This window comes from Purpureocillium lilacinum (genome assembly GCF_023168085.1).
Source record: "Purpureocillium lilacinum CBS 284.36 DNA, scaffold_1, whole genome shotgun sequence".
Taxonomy (NCBI): Eukaryota; Fungi; Ascomycota; class Sordariomycetes; order Hypocreales; family Ophiocordycipitaceae; genus Purpureocillium; species Purpureocillium lilacinum.
Genome location: NW_027072111.1, coordinates 1,429,890 through 1,451,665, shown reverse-complemented (window position 1 = coordinate 1,451,665; position 21,776 = coordinate 1,429,890). Strand labels below are relative to the sequence as shown.

The 21,776-nt window shown below is 59.6% G+C and overlaps 7 protein-coding genes across 7 annotated transcripts; 5 read left to right on the top strand and 2 right to left on the bottom strand.

The window, feature by feature from the left end:
- Window positions 1-21: 21 nt before the first annotated feature.
- PLICBS_000166 (swr1 complex component) lies at window positions 22-5,181 on the top strand (the record flags this gene model as incomplete). Its single annotated transcript, XM_018327326.2, has 1 exon — window positions 22-5,181. One exon carries the CDS (start codon window positions 22-24, stop codon window positions 5,179-5,181), a length of 5,160 nt encoding a protein of 1,719 aa, XP_018174022.2.
- Window positions 5,182-7,179: 1,998 nt separating this feature from the next.
- PLICBS_000165 (uncharacterized protein) lies at window positions 7,180-10,153 on the top strand (the record flags this gene model as incomplete). Its single annotated transcript, XM_018327328.2, has 4 exons — window positions 7,180-7,334; window positions 7,394-7,511; window positions 7,584-7,731; window positions 7,797-10,153. The coding sequence occupies 4 exons, from the start codon at window positions 7,180-7,182 to the stop codon at window positions 10,151-10,153; spliced, it is 2,778 nt and encodes a 925-aa protein (XP_018174024.2).
- Window positions 10,154-10,657: 504 nt separating this feature from the next.
- On the bottom strand, window positions 10,658-11,474 carry PLICBS_000164 (uncharacterized protein; the record flags this gene model as incomplete). Its single annotated transcript, XM_018327329.2, has 3 exons — window positions 10,658-11,040; window positions 11,121-11,259; window positions 11,337-11,474. 3 exons carry the CDS (start codon window positions 11,472-11,474, stop codon window positions 10,658-10,660), a joined length of 660 nt encoding a protein of 219 aa, XP_018174025.2.
- A 1,076-nt stretch (window positions 11,475-12,550) lies between these two features.
- Window positions 12,551-14,016, top strand: PLICBS_000163 (uncharacterized protein; the record flags this gene model as incomplete). Its single annotated transcript, XM_018327330.2, has 4 exons — window positions 12,551-13,144; window positions 13,203-13,248; window positions 13,306-13,622; window positions 13,708-14,016. The coding sequence occupies 4 exons, from the start codon at window positions 12,551-12,553 to the stop codon at window positions 14,014-14,016; spliced, it is 1,266 nt and encodes a 421-aa protein (XP_018174026.1).
- A 302-nt stretch (window positions 14,017-14,318) lies between these two features.
- On the top strand, window positions 14,319-14,709 carry PLICBS_000162 (uncharacterized protein; the record flags this gene model as incomplete). The annotated part of the gene is made up of 2 exons (XM_065599542.1): window positions 14,319-14,407; window positions 14,487-14,709. 2 exons carry the CDS (start codon window positions 14,319-14,321, stop codon window positions 14,707-14,709), a joined length of 312 nt encoding a protein of 103 aa, XP_065455614.1.
- A 586-nt stretch (window positions 14,710-15,295) lies between these two features.
- Window positions 15,296-18,673, top strand: PLICBS_000161 (uncharacterized protein; the record flags this gene model as incomplete). Its single annotated transcript, XM_065599541.1, has 7 exons — window positions 15,296-15,430; window positions 15,530-15,814; window positions 15,885-15,965; window positions 16,018-16,520; window positions 16,570-17,696; window positions 17,745-17,863; window positions 17,912-18,673. 7 exons carry the CDS (start codon window positions 15,296-15,298, stop codon window positions 18,671-18,673), a joined length of 3,012 nt encoding a protein of 1,003 aa, XP_065455613.1.
- Window positions 18,674-18,986: 313 nt separating this feature from the next.
- Window positions 18,987-21,573, bottom strand: PLICBS_000160 (uncharacterized protein; the record flags this gene model as incomplete). Its single annotated transcript, XM_065599540.1, has 16 exons — window positions 18,987-19,170; window positions 19,260-19,328; window positions 19,387-19,433; window positions 19,511-19,599; window positions 19,659-19,761; window positions 19,820-19,965; window positions 19,989-20,100; window positions 20,171-20,392; window positions 20,466-20,581; window positions 20,650-20,714; window positions 20,768-20,839; window positions 20,894-20,964; window positions 21,030-21,105; window positions 21,178-21,187; window positions 21,246-21,355; window positions 21,440-21,573. The coding sequence occupies 16 exons, from the start codon at window positions 21,571-21,573 to the stop codon at window positions 18,987-18,989; spliced, it is 1,626 nt and encodes a 541-aa protein (XP_065455612.1).
- Between the last annotated feature and the right edge of the window lie 203 nt (window positions 21,574-21,776).

Below are 21,776 nucleotides of genomic sequence, written 5' to 3'. Positions count from 1 at the left end.
GTCTCCTGGCTCCACCTTGCTATGATGCCCGAGACCGCGTCGCCCAAGGTCCAGCCGGCCGTGGCGGACCCGGATTCCTCGAGCGACGAGCTGTCCCCGCCACCAGACGACGCGTCTATTGAGGAGCTCAAGATCGGAGATGGCGGTTTCGCGTCGCTAACGGCAGAAGACGTCGATGAAGACGCGACACCGCATACAAATGGACACGTGCCGGCAGAGCTCAACGGTCACCACGACGGCTCCGACGACGACAGCGAGCGCCCTGCGAAGCGTCGCAGGACCCGAGACTCGACACCTCCCCCGATAGTGCGGAAAATTAAGATTGAGTCGCCACCGTGGAAGAAGGCCGAGGCCGACGGGCCGACATCCTACACTGAAAACGGCCGCCGCAAGTCCGGCCGAATCAACACTCTACCCATCGAGTTCCAGCCCCCAGGAAAGAAGCGGTTGACGAGGCAGTCCATTGGGGGCAAGCCTTCTGGCACGCCAAAGAAAGACACAACACCGGCGTCGATCAAGGGGTCCAAGTCGGTGCCCGCTAAGGATAGAACGGCGAAGAAGGCAGCGTCTACACCAAAGTCCGCTTCCAAGAAGCCTGCAGCCGAACCCAGGCTCTCGAACCGGCCGCGGCGGCGTACGCCTTCCCCTCGACCTCAACCAACACGCCACTCGACCCGTCCGCGACGAGCTTCACGCCTTGCTGCCGATTCCGATACGAGCCCCGTCAACGACTCCAAATTCGGCTACTACGATGCCAGCGGTCGATCGCCCCGGTCTAGATGGCGCATCACGCCGGGCGTCATTCCTCTGGTCCACCCCGACCAGGTGCGGAAAAGGCCCAAGATCGGCACGAGCTTCGAGGATTTCTGGGCGCGCGCGGGTGACATTCCCGTCGAAGACGGCGGTCTGCAGGCATCCGAAGATGGACCGCCATACACAGACGACGTTGCGTTCAAAGAAGCGCAAACGATCCTGCGTATCGAACACGAGGTCGAGCCGGGCGGCCTGCTCTCCAGGGAACGATGCTCCCTCTTTGCGCCCGAGAGTGAGGAGGAGCCGCCGCGGCAGTGGGCGCGTCGGGATCACATGGTCAAGGCCATGTCCAATTTCCGCAAGCTGCTCCTCGCAGAGCAACAACGCCACCGTGCGACAGCCAAAAAGCTTGCCGAGGCGTGCCGCGACGAGTGGTTGCGGCGACAGCCCAAGTCGGCCGAGCAAGTCGAAGCCGAAGAACGCGACAAGTGGATACTGAGGTACAGACTGGTCATCAAAGCGCTCTTTGGGACATGGGAAAACGTCAAGGCCCAAGTTAACCAGAGGCGGCTCGAAGAATGGGAGGCGGAGGAGCAGCGACGAGTCAAGGCGGCGCTCAACGAGGCTGTCAGCTTGTCCGAACAGAAACTCCAGGCTCGACGCGAGCTGGACTCTGGGATTCCATCCGACGAGGACGGCTTCGACGACCTCAGCGACGACATGAGCGGCAGCGGAAGCGATGGTGACGATGATCTCCTTTCGGACGAAGACGGCCACGACGACGCCGATAGCGACAACATGTCTACCTCGGACGATGACGAAGGAGATGATCTCAAGGACGTGGCGGACGAGGCACTGACGCAGGAACAGCTGCGAGCCAAATACGCGAATATCCCCGATTTGGAGCCGCCAGCGTCTGATCAAGACGACCGAACCAGCGCCGATCCTGCCGCAGCCGAAACGGACGCCGATGCCGCGCATGAGACCAGCGACGAATCCGTGGACATGGATGACGATCTTGGTTCCAGCGATATGGGCAGTGACGACGACGGCGTATCAGACGACGGCGACGAGTCGGCCGATGAGTCTGAAGGCGAGGCCGGAGGCTTGCTGGGGCTGTTCTTTGGCAAATCCGAATTGAAACAAATCAAGGATCAGGCTCCAGCAGACACGCCCATGACAAACGGAAATGACACCGACGTTGTCGACGCCGATATCAAACGGACAGACGGCGCCGAGGAGGCCCTGCCGGGCACCAACGGCGCCGTTGACGACGACGATGCCATGTCGCTCGTCCGCTTGCCAGAGTCCGTGAACGGTGACGCCTTTGAGGATGACCAAGCGGATGGGGCACCAGTCGAGGGCGCGACGGTTGAGAAGCAAACCTCTTTGGCGACAGCTGATGACCTGGCTCCCGTCCAGGACAAGGACGACGAGGATGACAAGGAGTACGTCCCGGAGCAACAGTCCAATGGCGACGCACAGCGAAATACTTCTCCTGCCGAGGATGTGTCTATGGCAGACGTCGACCAGCCAGGCGATGCTGGTGAGCAAGAAGCTCTGACCGAGAAACCCGCCAGTCCTGAGACCGAGCCGGTTACGAATCCAGCCAGCCGAGACCCCAGTCAATCACCAGCAACGTCAGAAACGAAGCCTTCCGATGTCGACGGTGCCTCAACAGCCGATCTCGCTGTTGCCAAAGTGGGAAAAAGCCGATCCCCGTCGCAACCGGCATCAGAGAGCCACAAGACCGAAGTCCCTTTTCTTCTCCGCGGCACCTTGCGCGAGTACCAGCGTGACGGCCTCGACTGGTTGGCTGGTCTATACGCCAATAGCACAAACGGTATTCTCGCAGACGAAATGGGTCTGGGGAAAACCATCCAAACTATTGCTCTGCTTGCCCACCTTGCATGCAACCACGAGGTTTGGGGCCCTCACCTCGTTGTCGTGCCCACCAGTGTGATGCTCAATTGGGAGATGGAGTTCAAGAAGTGGTGCCCCGGCTTCAAGATTCTTGCATATTACGGCTCACAGGAGGAACGCAAACGGAAGCGCCAAGGCTGGAACAACGACGATATCTGGAACGTGTGCATCACGTCGTATCAACTGGTGCTCCAGGACCACCAGGTGTTCAAGCGGCGACGCTGGCATTACATGATTCTCGACGAAGCGCACAACATCAAAAACTTCAAGTCTCAGCGGTGGCGCACGCTCCTCGGGTTCAACACGCAAGCGCGACTCCTGCTCACAGGTACGCCTCTGCAAAACAACCTCACCGAGCTGTGGTCCCTCCTGTTCTTCTTGATGCCGTCAGAGAATGGTGTCGGCGGCTTTGCAGATCTACAGGAGTTTCAGGACTGGTTCCACAAGCCCGAGTCACAAATCTTGGAGAGCGGCAGGGAGCAGATGGACGAAGAAGCCAAAGCCATCATCTCAAAACTTCACAAGGTCCTACGCCCTTATCTGCTCCGACGTCTGAAGGCCGACGTGGAAAAACAGATGCCAGGAAAGTACGAGCATGTTGAGTTTTGTCGCTTGTCAAAACGTCAGCGAGAGCTCTACGATGGCTTTCTTTCCCGAGCCGATACCAAGCAAACACTGGCATCGGGCAATTACATGTCCATCATCAACTGCCTCATGCAGCTTCGCAAGGTCTGCAACCACCCGGATCTCTTCATCGACCGGCCCATCATGACTTCGTTCCGTATGGCCCGATCTGTCCCTACCGAATACGAGTTTACGGAGCGCACGGTGCGGCGCTCGCTGCTAGCAGCACCGCCCATGGCAAAGGTCAACCTCGGTTTCTTGAACCTGATCCCTACAGAACACGAGCAGCTGTCCAGTGCCAGAGCGGAGCGAATCGCGCAACTGAGCTCGCACCGGACGCTGATGGACCTCAGGGAGACGCAACGGGGCCGCGCCCAGAGCTCGTGCATGACCCTCGACCCGTCGACGGTAGAATCCACCATTGCCTACCTCGAGGGCGCATCTCGGTGGGGCCGTTTCGAAGAGCTCCAGCACTGCGTCTACCTCAATGCCCTCCGCCGTCAGCAGAGGCCAATCTATGGCGAAAGTCTGCTAAAGCTCGTCAACATAGAGGCACACCGACGCCCATGTCGACCGCGTCCAAAGGTGCCTCGGAAGATCATGGCTTGGTTCGAGGACGACTCGACATTCGTTCGCAACTTGATTCCAAGCCTCGACCAGCGAGCCGATAGCTTCAAGACGACAATTGAGAAGTTTTCGTGTGTGACGCCGGCCGTCGTGACGCGCGACCTCGAACAGCCAATGCTTGGCCGAAAGGGCGTTGAGGCGTTCACAGACGCTGACCTGAAGCTGTCGGCGCCCGTCCGATGGGCCCCGTTCATGCCGAAAGAGGCGCCGCCAGATCCGTGGCATGAGGCTCGCATGCGTCTTAGCATCCAGTTCCCGGACAAGCGGCTGCTCCAATACGACTGCGGCAAGCTCCAAGTGCTCGACAAGCTCCTCCGCAGACTCCAAGCAGGCGGACATCGGGCGCTCATCTTCACGCAGATGACCAAGGTCCTGGACATTTTGGAACAGTTCCTCAACATCCACGGCCACAAGTACCTACGGCTCGATGGTGCGACCAAGGTGGAGCAACGCCAGATCTTGACTGATCGATTCAACAACGACCCTCGCATCCTCTGTTTCATTCTGTCAACCAGATCTGGCGGGTTGGGCATCAACCTGACTGGCGCCGACACGGTCATCTTTTACGACCAGGACTGGAACCCAGCCATGGACAAGCAGTGTCAGGATCGTTGCCACCGAATCGGACAAACGCGCGATGTGCATATCTACCGGCTCGTCAGCGAACACACGATTGAGGCCAACATCTTGAGGAAAGCATCGCAGAAGCAGATGCTGGACGATGTCGTCATTCAGGAGGGCGAGTTTACGACCGACTACTTCAATCGCGTGTCCGTCCGGGACGTCTTGGGTGAGAAGATTGATTTCACGAGCGAGGGTGTGGCGGCCGCGGACGCCGCGCTCGACCGCGTCCTAGGCGGGCCTTCGGAGAGCAAAGACCAGCGCACCGTGGGCAGGGTTCTCGAACAAGCCGAGGACAGGGAAGATGTGGCGGCAGCGAGAATCGCCGAACGCGAGATCCAGGCAGACGATGCCGACTTTACCGAGAAGCCCAGCGGCCCCGCTTCGGGAGCATCGACGACACGGCAAGGCACCCCCGCCAAGTCGGTACTTGACGGCAGCGTTCTGGATGGCGTTGACTCGGTGCAACTGGACGAGGACGCGGAGTACAACGCCTGGGGTGACAGGGTTGGCAACATTGACGAGTACATGCTCGGGGTCATGGCGGCGGAGCTCAAGGGCACGAAGCTGGAGCTTCCCAAGGACAAGAAGAAGAGCAAGAAGAAGAAGGGCAAGGATACGCGAAAGCGATGAGAGGCATGGGGCAAGGCGTTTTTTGGTTGGGTTCCTGGCTCACCGAGGGAACCGGGCTTGTGTCGATGTGTCGATAAGGGTAGGCATTTGGGATAGTGTATTATAGTACGAAGCATGGCAGGGGGCATGAGGTTATATGCGGGGACCGTCTGCATTGTATCTACGGCTGGAGTTTATGGGCGGGACGGCTAGCATGCAAAACCGGCGCAGGGTAGACGCGGACGGGAAGGCCACGGCCGGGGGACTCGGATCGCTGTCGAAGTTTTGGGCGTGTACGTTATTGAATGGGACAGTGCGTGAGCGGCACCTCAGCCAAGCAAGATCCGTGATTGCTACCCTGGACGACGCGCAGTGGTATGATTTCGAGCAGGACTCGGACGCTCAATGCAAGGAGACGCACTGCGTTATGGTTCACCGATGAGCTGATGGTGACGACTCATGGCCAGTGCTCACCCGGTGCAGCCGCCGCGGGCCGCCGCCGCGATGTGTCGGGTTTATGAATCATGGCCTCGGCGCAGTGATCATCGCACGCTCCGGGCAGAGCTGCAGCTTGGGATTTCAGGGGCTGGCGACCACGTTTATGGTGAAACAGGATCGGTGCCGGGGGGTTGTGGGAAACGCGGGAAACACGGGCGGGGGAGGTCCTTGGCTGAGCTGCTCATGATTCTACTAAATGGCCGGCATGGAGAGCTCGAGACGGGATTATTGAGTGAGGGCAGCGGGCGTCGTCGCGTGCGTTGCGCGAGCTGGTGTGGATGTGTCCACTGACGGAGTTGTGTCGCGGTCGAAGGTTGTGTGCTGTAATACGGCGTACTTCCAGGGGAGCTCGGAAACTTATCACGGGTGCCTGGCAAAGCTTCCGGTGTTGAGACTGTACCTAAAATACAGCTCCTTGGGGAGCAGTTTGAATCGCACAATGCACGGTCCAGTCCCATCGAACGGTGAAGCCAGAGTTGCCCTGGCCAGGCAAGCTCCCATTATTGTGCTTGTTGGCCGGGAGCTAGGTGAGCTGTATACAGCCCGTGGGTGCAGCATCATGTAGTAGCAGCAGCACCAACCCAGATCCAAGGCGCGCGGTGTGGGGTGGACTCCAGCGGCCAAGACGCCCGTCCCGTGTTCAGAGGTTTGACCTTGGAAGGCCCACAGGTACCCCGGAAGTAACTCTCCTAACCCCGTGCGCGTTCAGGGGCTCGCGCCGGCAGTGACATCACCTGCAAGGCACGCCATCGCGGGTACCTGGCTGCTACCTTATCATCCTTGAGGATGGCTGCAGTGAGGGCCCGCCTGCGGTGGGCACAGTGGGTTCAAGGATGCGCCCGGTGGCAGCGATCGACCTGGAAGACAGGCTGTTTCCCAGCGTGGCTACCTACGAGTCCAATCAGTGCCCAGCAGATGGCCTGGACGCGCCAGCCCTCTGTCACGGTCATTCAGCGAATAACCCCCACCCCCTGCGACACCTATGGAAAAGTGCCCAGGACAGGTGCAGCGGCAGCAGAATAGCAGGGCACCAGCAGCACCATCAGCGGCGACCGGACCAACCAACCAACCAAAGAGCCCCTCGACGTCGTCGGGTCCCGTCCCAGGCCATCCTCGATTCGAGGCCATCACCGACTGCTTCCCTCTTTCCCCTTCATCCTCTCGCGTCCCCCCCCGGCCACGACATACGGCTTCCACGACGGCCAATTCGGCAGCACCCGCGGCTTTTTCCTACACCGAGTACGCATCCCGAGACGCGCCTCGAGCGACAGGCGAATGGCTTGCCCTGAAGGTCCTGTTGTCACCACGCACGCCACCGGCACCGTCCGGCCCTGAAGAAGCAACGACGCGGCCGCCACATCACACCACCTCGCCCTGCCCCTCGCTCCCGGCACCGTCGGGATAGCGAGAGAGAGCCTCCTCCTCGCGCGCACATTTATCCCCGGCACAGTCCTCCTCCATTGTCTATCGCCTAGCAGCGCGCGCGCGCGACCACCAGCTCCCGGCGGACCACGCGGAGTGATGCAGCCGGCAAAGGGGAAGGCCGAGCCGCATGGACGCAAGGCAAAGGTGGGAGCAGCCACCACCACCACCAGCAACAATGCCCTGGACACGACGAGCCTTGCTAACGCGCGCCGCCATGCCCAGCTTGCCAATTCGTACCAGCAACTGTTGGAGTGCGTACCGTCCCGTCTCTTCCTGTCTGCCTCGACGCGCAATGGCTGACCTCTCGCAGCGAGTTCTCGACCAACGAGCTCCGGTCCGTCGGCAACTATACCCTCGGTCGCTTGATTGGAAAAGGCTCCTTTGGCAAGGTGTACCTGGCCTCGCACAAGCTCACCAACGGCTCCAAGGTACGAGTCAACGGCCGTCCTCGAATCCCCCAGGGTCGTGTTCGTGTTCCCTCCGCTGACCTGCCGTCCCAGGTTGTCCTCAAGTCGGCGCACAAAGATGACTCGAACCTCGCCCGCGAGATACACCACCACCGCCAGTTTGTGCACCCGCACATTGCGCGGCTGTACGAGGTCATTGTGACCGAGTCGCTAGTCTGGCTCGTGTTGGAATATTGCTCCGGTAGGACAGCGAGGACACAGACCCCCCACCTGTGCGAGACGCGGCTGACACCTGACATCCCGCAGGCGATGAGCTTTACAACTACCTCCTCGAACACGGGCCGCTGCCCGTCAACAAGGTCCAGAAGATATTCGCACAGTTGGTCGGCGCCGTCGCCTACGTCCACATGCAGTCATGCGTCCATCGCGACCTCAAACTCGAAAACATCCTCTTCGACAAGCATGAAAATGTGAAGCTCGTCGACTTTGGCTTCACGCGCGAATATGAGGGCAGGACGAACCACCTGCAGACATTTTGTGGCACGATATGCTATGCGGCGCCCGAGATGCTGCGAGGCGAAAAGTACGCGGGCGAAAAGGTCGACGTCTGGAGCCTCGGCATCATCCTGTACGCCCTGCTCTGCGGCGAGCTGCCCTTTGACGACGACGACGACAATGTGACGCGAACAAAGATTCTCTCCGAGGAGCCTCCGTACCCCGACCACCTCCCAGCCGAAGCCGTTCCTCTGCTCAAGTCCCTCCTCTCCAAGCGACCATTTCCCCGTCCGGCACTGGAAGACATTCTCGCTCACCCGTTCCTGGCCGAGTATGCGGCCCCACAGCAGGAAATCCTCAAGATCAAGACACAGCCGCCCTTTTCGACTGCGCTGGAAAAGGACTGCCTGCAGCGGATGCGGAGTGCTGGCGTCGACATCGATGCTGTCATCGAGAGCGTCCTGGCGCAAAAATGCGATGCTTTGTCGGGCTGGTGGAAGCTCTTGCTCGAAAGAGAGGAGCGCAAAATGGTCAGGCGAGAAAAACGACGAAAAGAAAAGGAGGCGGAGCGAAGCCTCCGGCGTCTATCGGCGGCATCGAGTCGACTCGAGCGCATGGCGCCCACGCTGCACGATGTGGACGAAGACGGCGGCCTGACGAGCCAGTTTATTAGGCTGGGCGAGTCCAGCGGCTCCCGAAGAGGCAGAAGCGAACGCAGGAGTGCCCACTACTATCCCGACTTCACCATCTCTGACCTCCCTCAGCTGCCCGAGGCCAACAGAGAAAGCGGAACTTCGTACGAAGACATGCCGCCGACGCCGATAGACAAAGATTCGATTCGATCCGTCTCCACGTCCCGCCATCGTCGACCGATTCCGCCTCCAAAGGAGGGCATCCTGCGCAGCGCGAGATCTAGAGGTTCTACGCTTCACCTAGTCACCACATCAGACACTGTGCTCAAGGAGCAAGACGAAGCGGGGGCGCAGAATCGGCAACAGACGAACGGGCAGAAGACGAAGAAGAAGCCGAGCGAGGCCATAATCGCCCACTGGAAGCACTGGACGCACTGGCTACTTCAGAACACTTCACGACGGCGCAAGGGACATGAGAGGCGGACGAGCCGCAGCACCCCCAACCTGCACATGAAGGAATCGAGCGCCCACAGTAGCAAGGATGCCAGCCCCCGGCCGCAGACGAGCAAGTATCCCACCACGGGCTCGCCGGCGCAGGCTACGGTGCCGCTTCCAAAGAGCGTCGTGGCCAACGGCCATGCAGTAAAGGGAGGCCCGGCGCAGGGCAGCTACGTCCACAGGGGAACGACGACGTCGCGGTCGTCATCGCTATCGACAACAGCGCACGCCCATCACCCGCGACCGCGCGTTGGCACGTCACAGTCATACAAGCGACAGTCGCTGTCACCATCGCCGTTGACTCCCCGCTCAACGATCCGCCGTTCCTCTGCGGGCCTGCGTGGTAGGAAGTCGACGTCTTCGTCCATCTCGTCGGTCCGCTCGATGCACCACCACCACCATTCCCACTCCAAAGCGTCGTCGACGAGCTCGGCAGGATCTGTATCGACCTGCAAGACACCACTTGGTCGCGGGCACTCGCCGCATCATTCCGTCAAGGTTCTTCCCGCGACACCGACGACGACGTCGTTTCCATCCAATATACGGCTTGTTCTCGGATCGCCCGCACCGCCGCCCCTGCAGCTCTACAATGAGGGCATGCCTAGCAACCAGCCGCAGCCACCGGGCTCACCCAATCCCTTTTCATCCGGCGTCCTGTTTGCCAAGCGGAAAAAGAACATCTTCAAAGGGCCGACATTGAACTTTGGCGGTGGCCTCGGCATGGCTGGCGGAAGAAGCGGATCGGCGCACTCCCGAAGCGGCAGCGGGTCTGCACGGGGGCGTCCATCTGGCGAGATCACCATACAAGAGGAGGAAGAAGACGAGAACGCCGTGGCAGAGGACCCGGACGAAGACATCGAAGAGGTGGACATGTTCAACCCAATCGTCGGCGGTCCGGGCGAAACGATCGAGGAGCAAATCATTGAAGACGAAGACGAGGAGCCGACGACAACAATCAACATCAACAGCCCGACTTTTAAACACGGCGAGGAGGCAGCGACAGCAGCGGCTGCGCCAGAGCCGAAGCCGGTGGCCTGAGTTCGCGATACCCCCATAATGACATATACACGGAGATGGCTTTCATGTGTGCAGCTTTTATTCTTCATGCCCAAACTATTGTGAGATATTGGAGGAGTGGGAGTGCAGATACCCAGCTACGCATTGTGGAGGAAGTATAGGCACGGGGCATCATTGGGTGCGTATTCGCGAGCGTGGTCGAGCGCTGGACCTTGGAACAATGCACAAGCGGCACGATGGTCGCGGGGATATAGAAGCGAAGTGTGCCCGTTTGCGATGTGTACTGGACGTCAATTGCTCGGAGTGGAAACGAGCGCGGCAGATGTAGAAATCACTCGTTGATGGGGTATAGTTATGCAGCCTAGATATCCCAGTAACTCCGATCCAAGCATGCCTAATGATGCCACTCGCCTAGACTGCACACGGTACAGCTGGCGGATATTCGTCCCACACAATGTCCAAAGTCTCATCATCGTACATGCCCCCGGCGCCTCCTGGCTTCCCTCAAGGAACAAAACACGCGCCCTACTCGTCATGCTCGTGCACGCCCCTCTTTCGCTCCGCGCGGCCCGCCGCACGCAGCTTCTCGACGACGCCGGCGCGCTCCTCGCGCAGGGTGACCCAGATCCAGAACCAGGTGATCATCTCGAGGAACATGAAGGTGAAGAAGACGCGGTTCTTGAGGGCGTCGCCGCCCCAGCCGGAGGGGCGGTAGATGGAAGAGGGCGCGGACGCGGGCGAGGAGGAAGAGGTCGATGTCGAGGGCGGGACGACGCCACCGGTTGCGCCGGCGGCGGCGGCGCGGCGGCTGGCGCGGGAGAGGGAGGCGGTGCCGAAGATGGGGGACGAGGGGCCGAGGAAGTAGGAGTAGAAGACGAGGGCCATGGAGAAAAGGGAGCGGAGGGGCGCTGGTGGGAGGCGCACGGCTGGTTAGCGGAGTGGTCGCGCGCGAGATTGGGGGGGAAGCTTAAAGGGAAGATGTACGTACCTTGGGTGCCCCAGTAGTAGAGTGCGCCGAGCTCCTCGGGCATGGAGAGGGAGACGAGGTCGCTCAGGCCGAGGAGGGCGAGGACGACGGCGAGGAAGGCGAGGGCGGGGGACTGGGCGTCGAAGCCGCGGACGGCGGGCTGTTTGTTGAGAACGAGAACGTGTGAGCCTAGACGCCACGGTACGAGACGGGAGAGTCGTGGGGGAGGCGACGTACCATGCCCATGCTCTCGCCCATGACAAAGACAATGGCCTGCTCGTCGATGGTGCGCGGGTTGGTGAGGAAGAAGAAGGCGAGGGTGAGGTGGAAGAGGGAGACGGAGGTGATGATGGTCTTGGCGGCGATGAGCGGCATGGCGGGCAGATTCTGTCTCTGTCTCTGTCTATCTCTCTCTTTTTCTCTCTCTCTCTCTCTCGCACTGTATATATATATGATTCGTGGACGGAGGAAGTCGAACGTCGCGCGGGGAGCGAGAGCTGTCGATGAGGTGGTTTCTTCGTGGTGTCGCGGGTTTGAAACGAGGGACAGCAGCCGGAATGGACGCGTGTAAATGAGACCCTGTGTGCGACGGGCGGGAGTCGGGAGGGAGGATGGCAGGTAGGAGGTGGGAGGTGGGAGGTGGGAGGTGGGAGCCAGCGACGGACGTGGCGCGGTGGGCGAAAGGCGAACGAGGGAGGAAGATGGCGGCGGCGGCGAGCGAGTCACGTCGGGGCGAGGGTGTGAGTTGTTGAGTTGGCGATGCAGCCTCGTTTTTTTTCTGGCTGCTGGTGTCGTCATGTGCCTGGATCTCACAGTGCGCTCGACCCGCTGCAGGATGCCGCTGGTTGGTAAGGTAGGTAGGGGAGCACGGGACGGGCGGGAGTTTAACATTGCAGGTTGGTTGGGTCCTGCGTTCGGAGGTGTGCGTGCCCCGTCTGCAGCGGGTCAGGTTGTTTTGGAGCCCCGTGTCGGACATCGCGGCCACTGGGAGGCCCCTGGAGGGACACGCAACGGGCCTGCTTGGCAGGGGAACCTTTGGCCCTGGGAGCACCTGGGCAGCTTCGGGGTGGTGCGTTGGGTGTGGCTGCGACGGGACTCAAGCGTTGGTGAGGCTGCGCTGTGGGCGAATGTCGGTGTTGTGGCGCATGCAGCTGTGCCCTTACGACCTGGAAGCTACCTACAGTGAGCTTGTCGTCGAGCTGACGAACTGCCCAACTCAGCGGTGCCACAGCTTCAAGCTCACTTGAGCTTCACTCTCAATAAACCCATCCGTCAACCTCGGAGCTCACACACTCGTCCACCCAGCCTTATCGCAAAGATCCAGCCAGACGCACACTATATCGCATCCTAAATCGCCAATGACGCTTCCCTGAGACCCTGTTCCAGATTCGTCCTGCAGCGTCCCACCCCACACCCGGCGTCTTCGTACCTCCAGACTCCAGAGCTTCATCATGGCCGGCCTCGACGCGGCGCGGCACATCAAGTACTGGCAGCGATGCCACACCTCCTTCCTGCCGTCCGCCTACACCGCCAATGACTCCACGCGACTCACCTTTGCCTTCTTTATCGTCTCGGCCCTCGACCTGCTGGGCCCCTCCGCCGACGCGGCCACTTCCCCTTCACCGAGTGCCGCGGACCGGGCCGCCGTGCGCGCCTGGGTCCTCGGGCTGCAGCACCCGGACGGCGGCTTCTGCGGGAGCCCGACGCACGCCCTGCGCGACCAGCCGGAACGTGGCGCGGCGAACCTGGCGGCCACGTTTTTCGCGCTGCTGCTGCTGGCACTGGCGGCTGGCGATGAGGGCGAGGCGCGGGCGGCGTTCGCGGGTGTGGAGAGACGGAAGCTGTTGCGCTGGCTGAGGCGGTTACAGCGGCGTGACGGGAGCTTTGGACAGGTACTGTGGGAGGGCGAGGCCGTGGGCGGTAGGGATATGCGGCATAGCTACCTCGCTAGCTGTATCCGGTGGATGCTACTCGGCGAGGGCAGCGATGGGACGGAGGAGGATGTGGATGTCGAGAGCATGGTTGCGCACATCCGGCGATGTCAGGTGAGTTGAAACGAGGCTATGACATGGGATGACTACGCGACATGCTGATCGAATGTAGACGTTTGACGGAGGCCTTGCCGAAGCGTCAGAACATGAGTCCCACGGTACGTGTCTCCGGCCCTTGAACCATTGTTCCTACGGCACTGACTTTGCTGTCTTAGCCGGCTACGCATATTGCGGCATCGCGGCACTCTACATGCTAGATCGCCCAGGGGCATCCTCTTCAACGTCTAGAGAGGCAGCCATGAAGGCAGGAATCGGGTGTCGTGACAGGCTGGTTCGCTTCCTCGCCCACCGCCAATTCGAGTATCTCGCGACGCAGGAAGAAGATGACGACGCAAGTGATGATGAGAACTTCATCGAGTCCAAGCTCGGCGACCTGGACCTGGACGACGGGTGCGCCTGCGTAGGCTTCAATGGGCGGTGGAACAAGAAGGCCGACACGTGCTACACGTGGTGGGTGGGCGGCACGCTGGCGGTAAGCCCTCCCCCCCCCCGCCGTGACGAGGCCAAACATGGAGGGTAATCTCGAAACTTCATGAGACTGACGATGGTCGTGGCAGATGCTCGATAGTTTGGACGTGGTCAACGCGGCACCCTCGCGGCGGTACCTCGCCGATGTCACGCAGCACCGCATCGGCGGTTTCGGCAAGGCCGTTGGTTCCCCGCCGGACATCTACCACTCGTACTTGGGGCTCGCGGCACTGGCGGTGCTGGGCGAGTCGGGCCTCAAGGAGTTTGACATAGGCCTGTGCTGCAGCAAGGATACGGCGCGCAAGGTCGAGCTGGCGCGTGCTGGGCTGCTAGAGAAGGAGAGGAACGTGTTTGACGGGGACGGATTCTGGGAGGCGGTTGGCCCTCCCGGGCGGTAGCATTCTACAGACCGAATGGGCTGGAATCGACGTCGGAGAGCTTGGGTGCAGAATCTCCTGATACCTGTAGTTCGTGGAAGATGTGCCCGGGTGAGCTCTGTAACATAACAGAATGGTCACATTGCCAGGATGGAATGCTTGTAAGCCGAAGCACCAGAGCACAGTGCGATTTAGCTCGGCAGCTGTGGGAACAGCTCGGAACCCCTGCCATCCGAGATTCAGCCGTCGGAATGACTTCATACTTTCCGCTCCAGACCAGGACCATCAAAATCGCGAACCCTTCTTTTCCTGCACCCGCAGCCATGTCGTCCTCGGAGTCGTCGTCGTCAACACCGCAAACAGGGGCCGACGCCGGCCCCTGGGACAACAAGACGAAGCAAAAGTTCGAGACGTGAGCCGCGCCCGACCCAGACTCCAGCGCCCCCTCCGCCCACACCGACACGCCGTCCCGCAGGTTTCGCTGACCACAGGCGCTCGCGCGTGCGCACGACGGAGAACAGGAAATCGAAGAGCGAGTTCTACGACCCGTGCCAAGAGGCCGCGCAGCGGAGCTACAAGTGCCTGTACCGCAACGGCGGGGACAAGAGCATGTGCGGCGAGTACTTTCAGTGCGTTTGCCATTCCACGACCCGCGACGTTGCCGGAAAAGGGACGAAGACGAAGACGGCTGACACGGCGATTGATGGCTTGTAGGGCGTACCGCGACTGCAAGCAAGCTTGGGTACGTGTGTCCCGCCGACGGACTCGAACGAGCGCATACGATGGAACATTGCGAGCTGACAGTGGCAGACTGAGCGGAGAAAGAAGGAGAGTGGCGGCAAGTTTTGGTGAGGCGGCACAGGCGTACACGACGAAACGACTTCACTCTGAGCATTCTGTCGCGTGGAGAGCATAGGCAGGCGATGTAAGATACTGTAAAACACAGAATATTGGAGGCAGAACGGTTCCCAAATCATGTCGATATAAGTTCTCGTGAGACTTTTCGCAGAGACTGTTTCGATCCTGGGTAGTTTCGATGGACACCGTGATGTTTTGCGAATAGTGGACAGAAGTTTGTCCAACTTTTGCCAGACGTGACAACGACATGCCGTGTCAAGCAAAAACGAACGACACACCATCAACGCGTGTACAGTGCGTCTGCATTGCGCCACACGGTCCCCTCAACTGCGGTCAGGCGCTGTCCCTCCAAACTTTCATGCTGGCACAGCCCTCAGTGAGAGCTCTCGACTCAACCACACCACACGGCGTGCACCGGAACCTGCGCCTCCGACACACAACCATGAGCCGCCAACGCCCTCGGCTGAGGAACGGCGTCGACCTGCAACTCCAGTCGGCCTTCCAAGAGGGCAACTGGCCCGTGGCCATACGCCTGGCCGAGAAGCGGTGGCGCACCTTCAACGACCAGTACTTTGAGGTGAGGGAGGGACGGACGATGGACGGCGCGCCGTGCGGTCCAGGCGACCTGGCTAGCTGCTGCTCCAACTCGGTGAACCGGCGCTGACCGAGGCACCAGATTGTCAAGATTTGCAGCGAGACTCAGCTCGATGACCCTGCCGCCAAGTTTGCGGCCGTGGCGGCCGTGAGGAAGTACGTCGAGGACGGGACGGTCGTCAAGGACGTTGACGGCATTGACCTGCTCGAGTGGGCCACCCTCACGCTGCTCGACGACGACGACTTCCCCGAGACACTAGGTCCCCTGCGAGTGCGTTGCGTAAAGGCCTCGCCCAAGGACAAGTCGGCCGCCACGCGCTGCCTCGAGTCGTGTCTGCTGCACTGGGACCTTGTGAGCGCGCAGCAGGTACGCCGTCCTTACCCCGTCGGACTGCTCCTGGCGAGCGATCGAGGCCGAACTGACGTGCGGTGCCTAGATTGCTGCCATCATCGACAGGTCCTTTCCCGCCGAGAGATCCTTTTTGTTTTGGAACATTGTCATCACGCACCTGCTGGCGGTACGGGTGCCGTACCCTCCTTTGCGCACGACCAATGGCTGACGCTTCGCAGAAAAGCCCCCAGTCGCCGCCGGAGAAGAAGAAGCTGTATGGCATGCTCGCGCAGAAGCAAATTGAGCGTGCTGCACAGCTCACCGAGCAGGTACAGTCCACTGTATCAATGCCCCAAAACCAGGTACTGACGATTCAGGCGAGAAACACCAACGCAGAAGACGCGCCGCCGACGCCACCTGCGCGCAGTGTGAGGACGGAAGAAGAGATCCTTCTGCTCTATGACGTGGTGGAGACGCACGGCAGTGCCGACGACTTTACCAAGTTGCTTGCCAGCCCCGTCTTCAGTCCCGTGTCCCAGTTCCGCCTCGGTCGCAAGGAGCTGTTCCTCCGGGTGGTGGCCAAGCTGCGACGAGAGGGCGATTGGCAAGGCGTCTTTGACTTTTGCCACGAGTGCCTGTCTGATGCGGACGAAAACGACGAACCGACGCTGCTGGCTTCCGACTGGAGTGTGTGGAAGCATTTCATCGATGCGGCAGCACAGCTCAAGAGCGTCAACCCGGAGTATGTTATCCCGTGTCGTCAACGGAACGCGGCTGACTGAGTCTGCTAGCACGTCAGAAACAGCGCGGGAACTGCTTCTCTTGCTCGTCAAGTCAAAGAACCTGCGACCTATGTACAAGCGCAACCTGCTCCTTGCGCGAGTCTCGGCCGCCTTTAGCCTCGGTCCCAATGATGAGGACGACCTGACGACCGGCCAGCCGTCATCATTGCGGCTACGTGAGCTGATCAATTACATTGCGCACCAAAAAGGCAGTTTAGCTTGCTTTGACGACGTCAGAGGCTTTGTTGAGAGACTCGACCCGTCCGCAGTCAAGCATCTTGCCTACGACCATGTTCCTCAACTGGTTTCAGGCACTACGGACGCTCTGGAGACCGCGAGGATACAGGTTCTCTCGCTGAAGCTACAGTATTTTGCATTGACATGCCTTGCCAGTGTCTCGCAAGTGCCCGGAGAAAAGCCTAGCTCGAAATGCATGGTTTGCGACGCCGAGTTCGGCTCGGCACTATGTGCCTCCTGCTTGTCACACATCGCTCAGCGCGCTGTCCAGCAATATCAGTCATGTACCAAGGAGCTGGCTGGTAACGCGTCTGCCGAGAATGAGGTTATCCCAGAGCTTGCCATGGCCGTCGCGTTGTCCAACATCAGGCTGGCCTTCAATTCTCAGCTTCCTGGCTACAAGCCGTCAACCTTGCCTTCCACGCAACATCTGTTGCGAGCGCTGTTTATGCTGGAGCACCAGTTCCATCTCACACCAAAGCACAGCCAGACGGCCCTGCTTCTGGTCCAGCTGCACCTGCGCCTCGGATCTGCCCACAGGGCCAGGGAAATTTGGGACGAGCTTGCTGTCAAGCGCACAATCTCTGACGCCCTCGCGCCCATCTTCTACGATCGCCTGTCGACAGTGTCGCCGCTTGTCATCTCGCCGTCAGACAACTGGGGCTGGCAGCTGATAGAGACGCTGAAGCAGCACTACACAGTTTCGCTGAAGCTTAGAATGCCCAGGCGTCTCATTGATGCGTTTGAGGCTGGCAGTTATGGAAGCATCTTGGGTATGCCCCAGTATATCGAGGACCTGCGGAGGAGCTGCACGAGGGTGATGAGCCTCGTTGAGGAGGCCAGGGCGGAGAGGCTCTTCGGCCAGCCTTTTGGCGAGGTGCTGACAGACTCAAGATTCCGTAAGTCCCGATATCGTTCTGCACGCGAACTCTTCTAACACAGCGTAGTCGACGTGTTTGACGGTCTCCAGCTTAACGAGCTGGTCGATTACGGGTCGTTTGCCTCGTGGGAGGCCAGCACTTGCACGCCCATGCATATACGATTGCGCCTGGGACCTGGGCCCTCGGTACGTATGCCAGCCTCCATAAGATCGTGCAACGCTGACGCCGTACAGAATGAGAGGTCGCACTTGTCGCTTCTGTCTGAGGCATTCCACGACGTACTGGATCACAAACCCCCGACCGTGTACAAGGCGTCGGCGACAGCCACTGAAGCGGATAACACCTTTGTTCTCGAGACAATGGCGCAACTCGGTCACTCGATGCCCAAGTTCCTCCGCGGTGCGGCCTCCAAATCCACGGCTGCAGAGCTGCTGTACTTTGAGGCCGTCAGCCTTCTCTGCACGTTGATCCCGCTTTGCACCAGCATTGCTCGAACAAGCACTCCGCCCGATGGGCTCAACCAACTGGCGGAATCGGTGCTGGCAGCTTTGGAGACGTTCCGCGCAGCCGCTCCACAAAAGAAGCAGGACGGGGTGGACGACGCAATGGCGGCAATGAGCTCACTGCACAGCGTCGCGTTGCTGCGAGACACTGCAGTGGCAGTGAAGCTGACAACACAGTGGATTCAGGCCTTCAACGAGCGGGAAAAGGAGCGCGACAGGTCTGGCAGCAGCAATCTGCACAAGGAGGTGATGGCGCTGGTCAAGACCCTGGAGTCGGCCGCGCAGGTCGCGCTCAAGGAGGGCAACGAGCTCGTCAAGAGCTGGAAGAGCGGAGTGGTGGAGAAGATGGACTTTGTGTCCACACTCCGGCGATGGGTTTTTGACGGTGACGAGACGGGTCTGGTCGGCCTGGTCGAGGATGGAACGGTGCTGGAGCTTGCGAGGAGTTTGAGGAGCAACATTGCAGGGTGGCAGCAGGTAAAATGGGAATAGACGGGCTAGAAATGCATATTTGAGACAAACACGATTAGCAAAGATGGGTTTGCGACCTGCCATGCACGCGCAGGGCCAGACCAACGCCACCGCGAGGTCACTTGAGGCAGGCCGTATTGGCAGCCGTGCTGGCGTGTGCTCCTCGTAATGGCCGTCGGCCTCGCCGGCAGGTATGGCCCTTGGAGCCAGGAGTATGGCTGAGGGTCACGTAAACCTCGTCATTTTCTGGAACATCAACGCAAGTCCATTTGAACAATATTAAGCCGCTCAATTATCTACGCCACACCGAACGAGAACCTTGTCGCGGAAAGCGTCACTGAGCTCTCTTGTGCTCGACATGATCGGGAACAGCCTCGAGGTCAACGCGATTCTCGGCGTGCTTGTCGTCAACATCTCCAACGACCTTTGTCCCGCCGCTCAGCTCCGCCGTCACGGCGGCGGAGTCGCCCAGCCGGCCGGTGTCGAAGATCAGCGATACCTCTTCGATGGTGAGTTTCCTGGAGCGCGTGTTAGTCGGAGAACAATGATGCGTTGACCGGGGATTCGCCCCAGGGGAGGTGCCGTGCTGTGGTGCGATTGAACTGACCTGGTCTCTGGGAAGAAGAAGTAGATGAGGACGAGATAGACGCAGAGAAGGCAGATGTAGACGATGTAGCTGCGCGGTCTTGTGTTAGTTGTGAAGTGTGCGGGGAGGTGTGTCTGCCGGGACGTACTATTTCCAGGAGATGGAGGATAGGGCAACTGGGTTGACCCATTGGTTCTACGGGGGAAGAGCAATTAGTTTCTCATCAATGCTGCAATCGGGGGTCATGAATACGGCCTGGCTTCCGGACTTACAAACGCCTGAGCCACGCTCTGCACGGAGAGCATGATACTGAGACCCTTGAGGCGCATATGATAGGGCAGGATCTCCGCGCCGTACGCGACTAATGAGTTTCCGTCAGTACAGCCCGAGCCACATGATACAGCGAAGACAAAGACATACAAGGCAGAGGCGTCCACCCAATGTCGTAGAAGCCGTAGTAGATGAAGAGCATGGGCACAATGGCGATGCCCACAGATCGCTTGTTATCCGAGGCGAAAGATCCCTGTACTCATATCGGCCGTTAGCAGTGCTCGGCGTTGAAGAATCCTGGAATCACGTACCGATAGGCCTGTCATGACTACGTATGCGAGAAGCATGCCGATCGTGGAGGCCATCCACAGCTTCCGTCGGCCAACGCGTTCGGCGTTGAATGCTCCCAAGTATGAGAGGAAGAGGTTCCAGACGGCCAAGCCGCCATTGATCCCGGCTGTGGGGGTGTCAGCAACTAACCTTGTTCGAGGAGGGAGGGGTTCGGCGTGCATATTTGAGTGCTGTCCGTGATTCCGGCAATCTTGAGTACTGGGGCGAGGTAGTACGTGATGATGCCGTTCCCGACCCAGTTCTACCGACAGGGTGTGAGCCATAGGTACAATAAAACAGCATGTTAAACGCGGTGTTTTGGGGGAACTCACGGTGCCAGTGGCCATTGTGAGGAGCACAAGCAGGCGCCGCCTGTTTCCAGGAGTCTTGACAAAGTCGCGGAAGCTCGTCTTGGAGTTTTCCTCTTCGAGCTGGATGGCGTAGCAAATCTCGTTGTATTCGTGCAGGACGAGCTCGTCCTCGGTGTCGCCGTTGGCGTGGTACTTTGCGAGGATCTGGATGGCCTTTTCCTTCTGGCCGTGGTGGACGAGCCACTGGGATGCGTTAGTAGTGATGCCAATTTGCATGGGTACATGTAGTGGACGGTGGGGATGGACCATTGCATACCCTGGGACTCTCTGGGATGAACAAGAGAAACACCATGACGACGAGAGGGGCCATGATCTGGAATAGGCAGGGCGCGCGCCATGACCAGGTGGTGTCGCCCCAGCGAAGGGATCCAACTGAACGAATCTGTCAGCGGCTGCCTCTTGGATGCTATTGCCGCCGAAACAGTGTATGATTGACTTACAGCAGAACCACGCCGCTGCGATGGACCCAAAGTAGTAATTCGGGTAGAACGAGGTCGACAGAAGGCTAGTGGGACCGTTAGGGCCTGATACTCAGAGGAAGGGGGCGGCGACACGTACGGTCTAAGTCGTGGATGGGCAATCTCCTGCAGCAGTGCAACGGCAGTGATCTTTCCGAAGGGGCCCGCAGCGCTATGTTGACGTCTTGTCAGCGCTATGCCGTGTCAGTGGAAATTGAAGCCCTACCCGACAAGGACTCTGCCGCCAATGAACATGCCAATGTTTGTGGCAAACGCATTGATGAACGCGCCGAGAATCTGGATCGACGAGCGTTAGCTTCACTTGCGGACCGTTCAAAGCTTCCCTGGAGAAGATGTCATACCAGAAGGAGGGACCCGACTAGGATAGCGACCTTTCGGCCCCACCTGGAGTTGATGATGGAGCTGATGTAGGGGGTTCTGCGTCGAGAGTAAACACAATCGTCCATTCTCACTGCGCCTAGCACTAGGTTTGCCAAGCTTGGCACTCACACGATCGCAGCTAGATAATTGGCGTCAGTAAGGCCACGAAATGAGAGGCGGTGACATGTGCGACTTACGCAGAAACATGCTGGCCGAGATAAGGCCCAACAAGTTACTGTCGGGGTGATTGAAGTAAGTCTGCCATTGCGGAATGGTCTGGAGCCCATTGAGGAGCGAAGCATCATAACTGCGCGGAAAGACTTGATGTTAGCCAACTGTCCAATGTGCCGTGTCGTTGGTGGAGGCAGCATGCAAGTGTCCAGGCACGTACCCCAGATAGAAGACGCAAAAGTACAGGCCCGCGCAGTGCAGCACGTTGACCCGTAAGCCAGCGTCCTTCCACCATTGTGGATTGGTGTTGTTGCGGTAGCGCGTATACGCCGGTTCGTTTGTTGGGCTCGCCATCTTGGATGCCTCAACTGTAGCACGTATTCGCAGCTGGACCCTTGGGACGGGGAATCTCGCGCTGGCGACGAAGTCGAAGAAGTCGTCGGCATGTCCACTTAATCAAGGAGATCGTGACCCCAACTTTCATTGACGGTTCCGAATGGCCGGAAGCCTTGCTGCCGGTTGCGGGGTCCCCATCTTTGCCGGGGTTGCATCCCGCG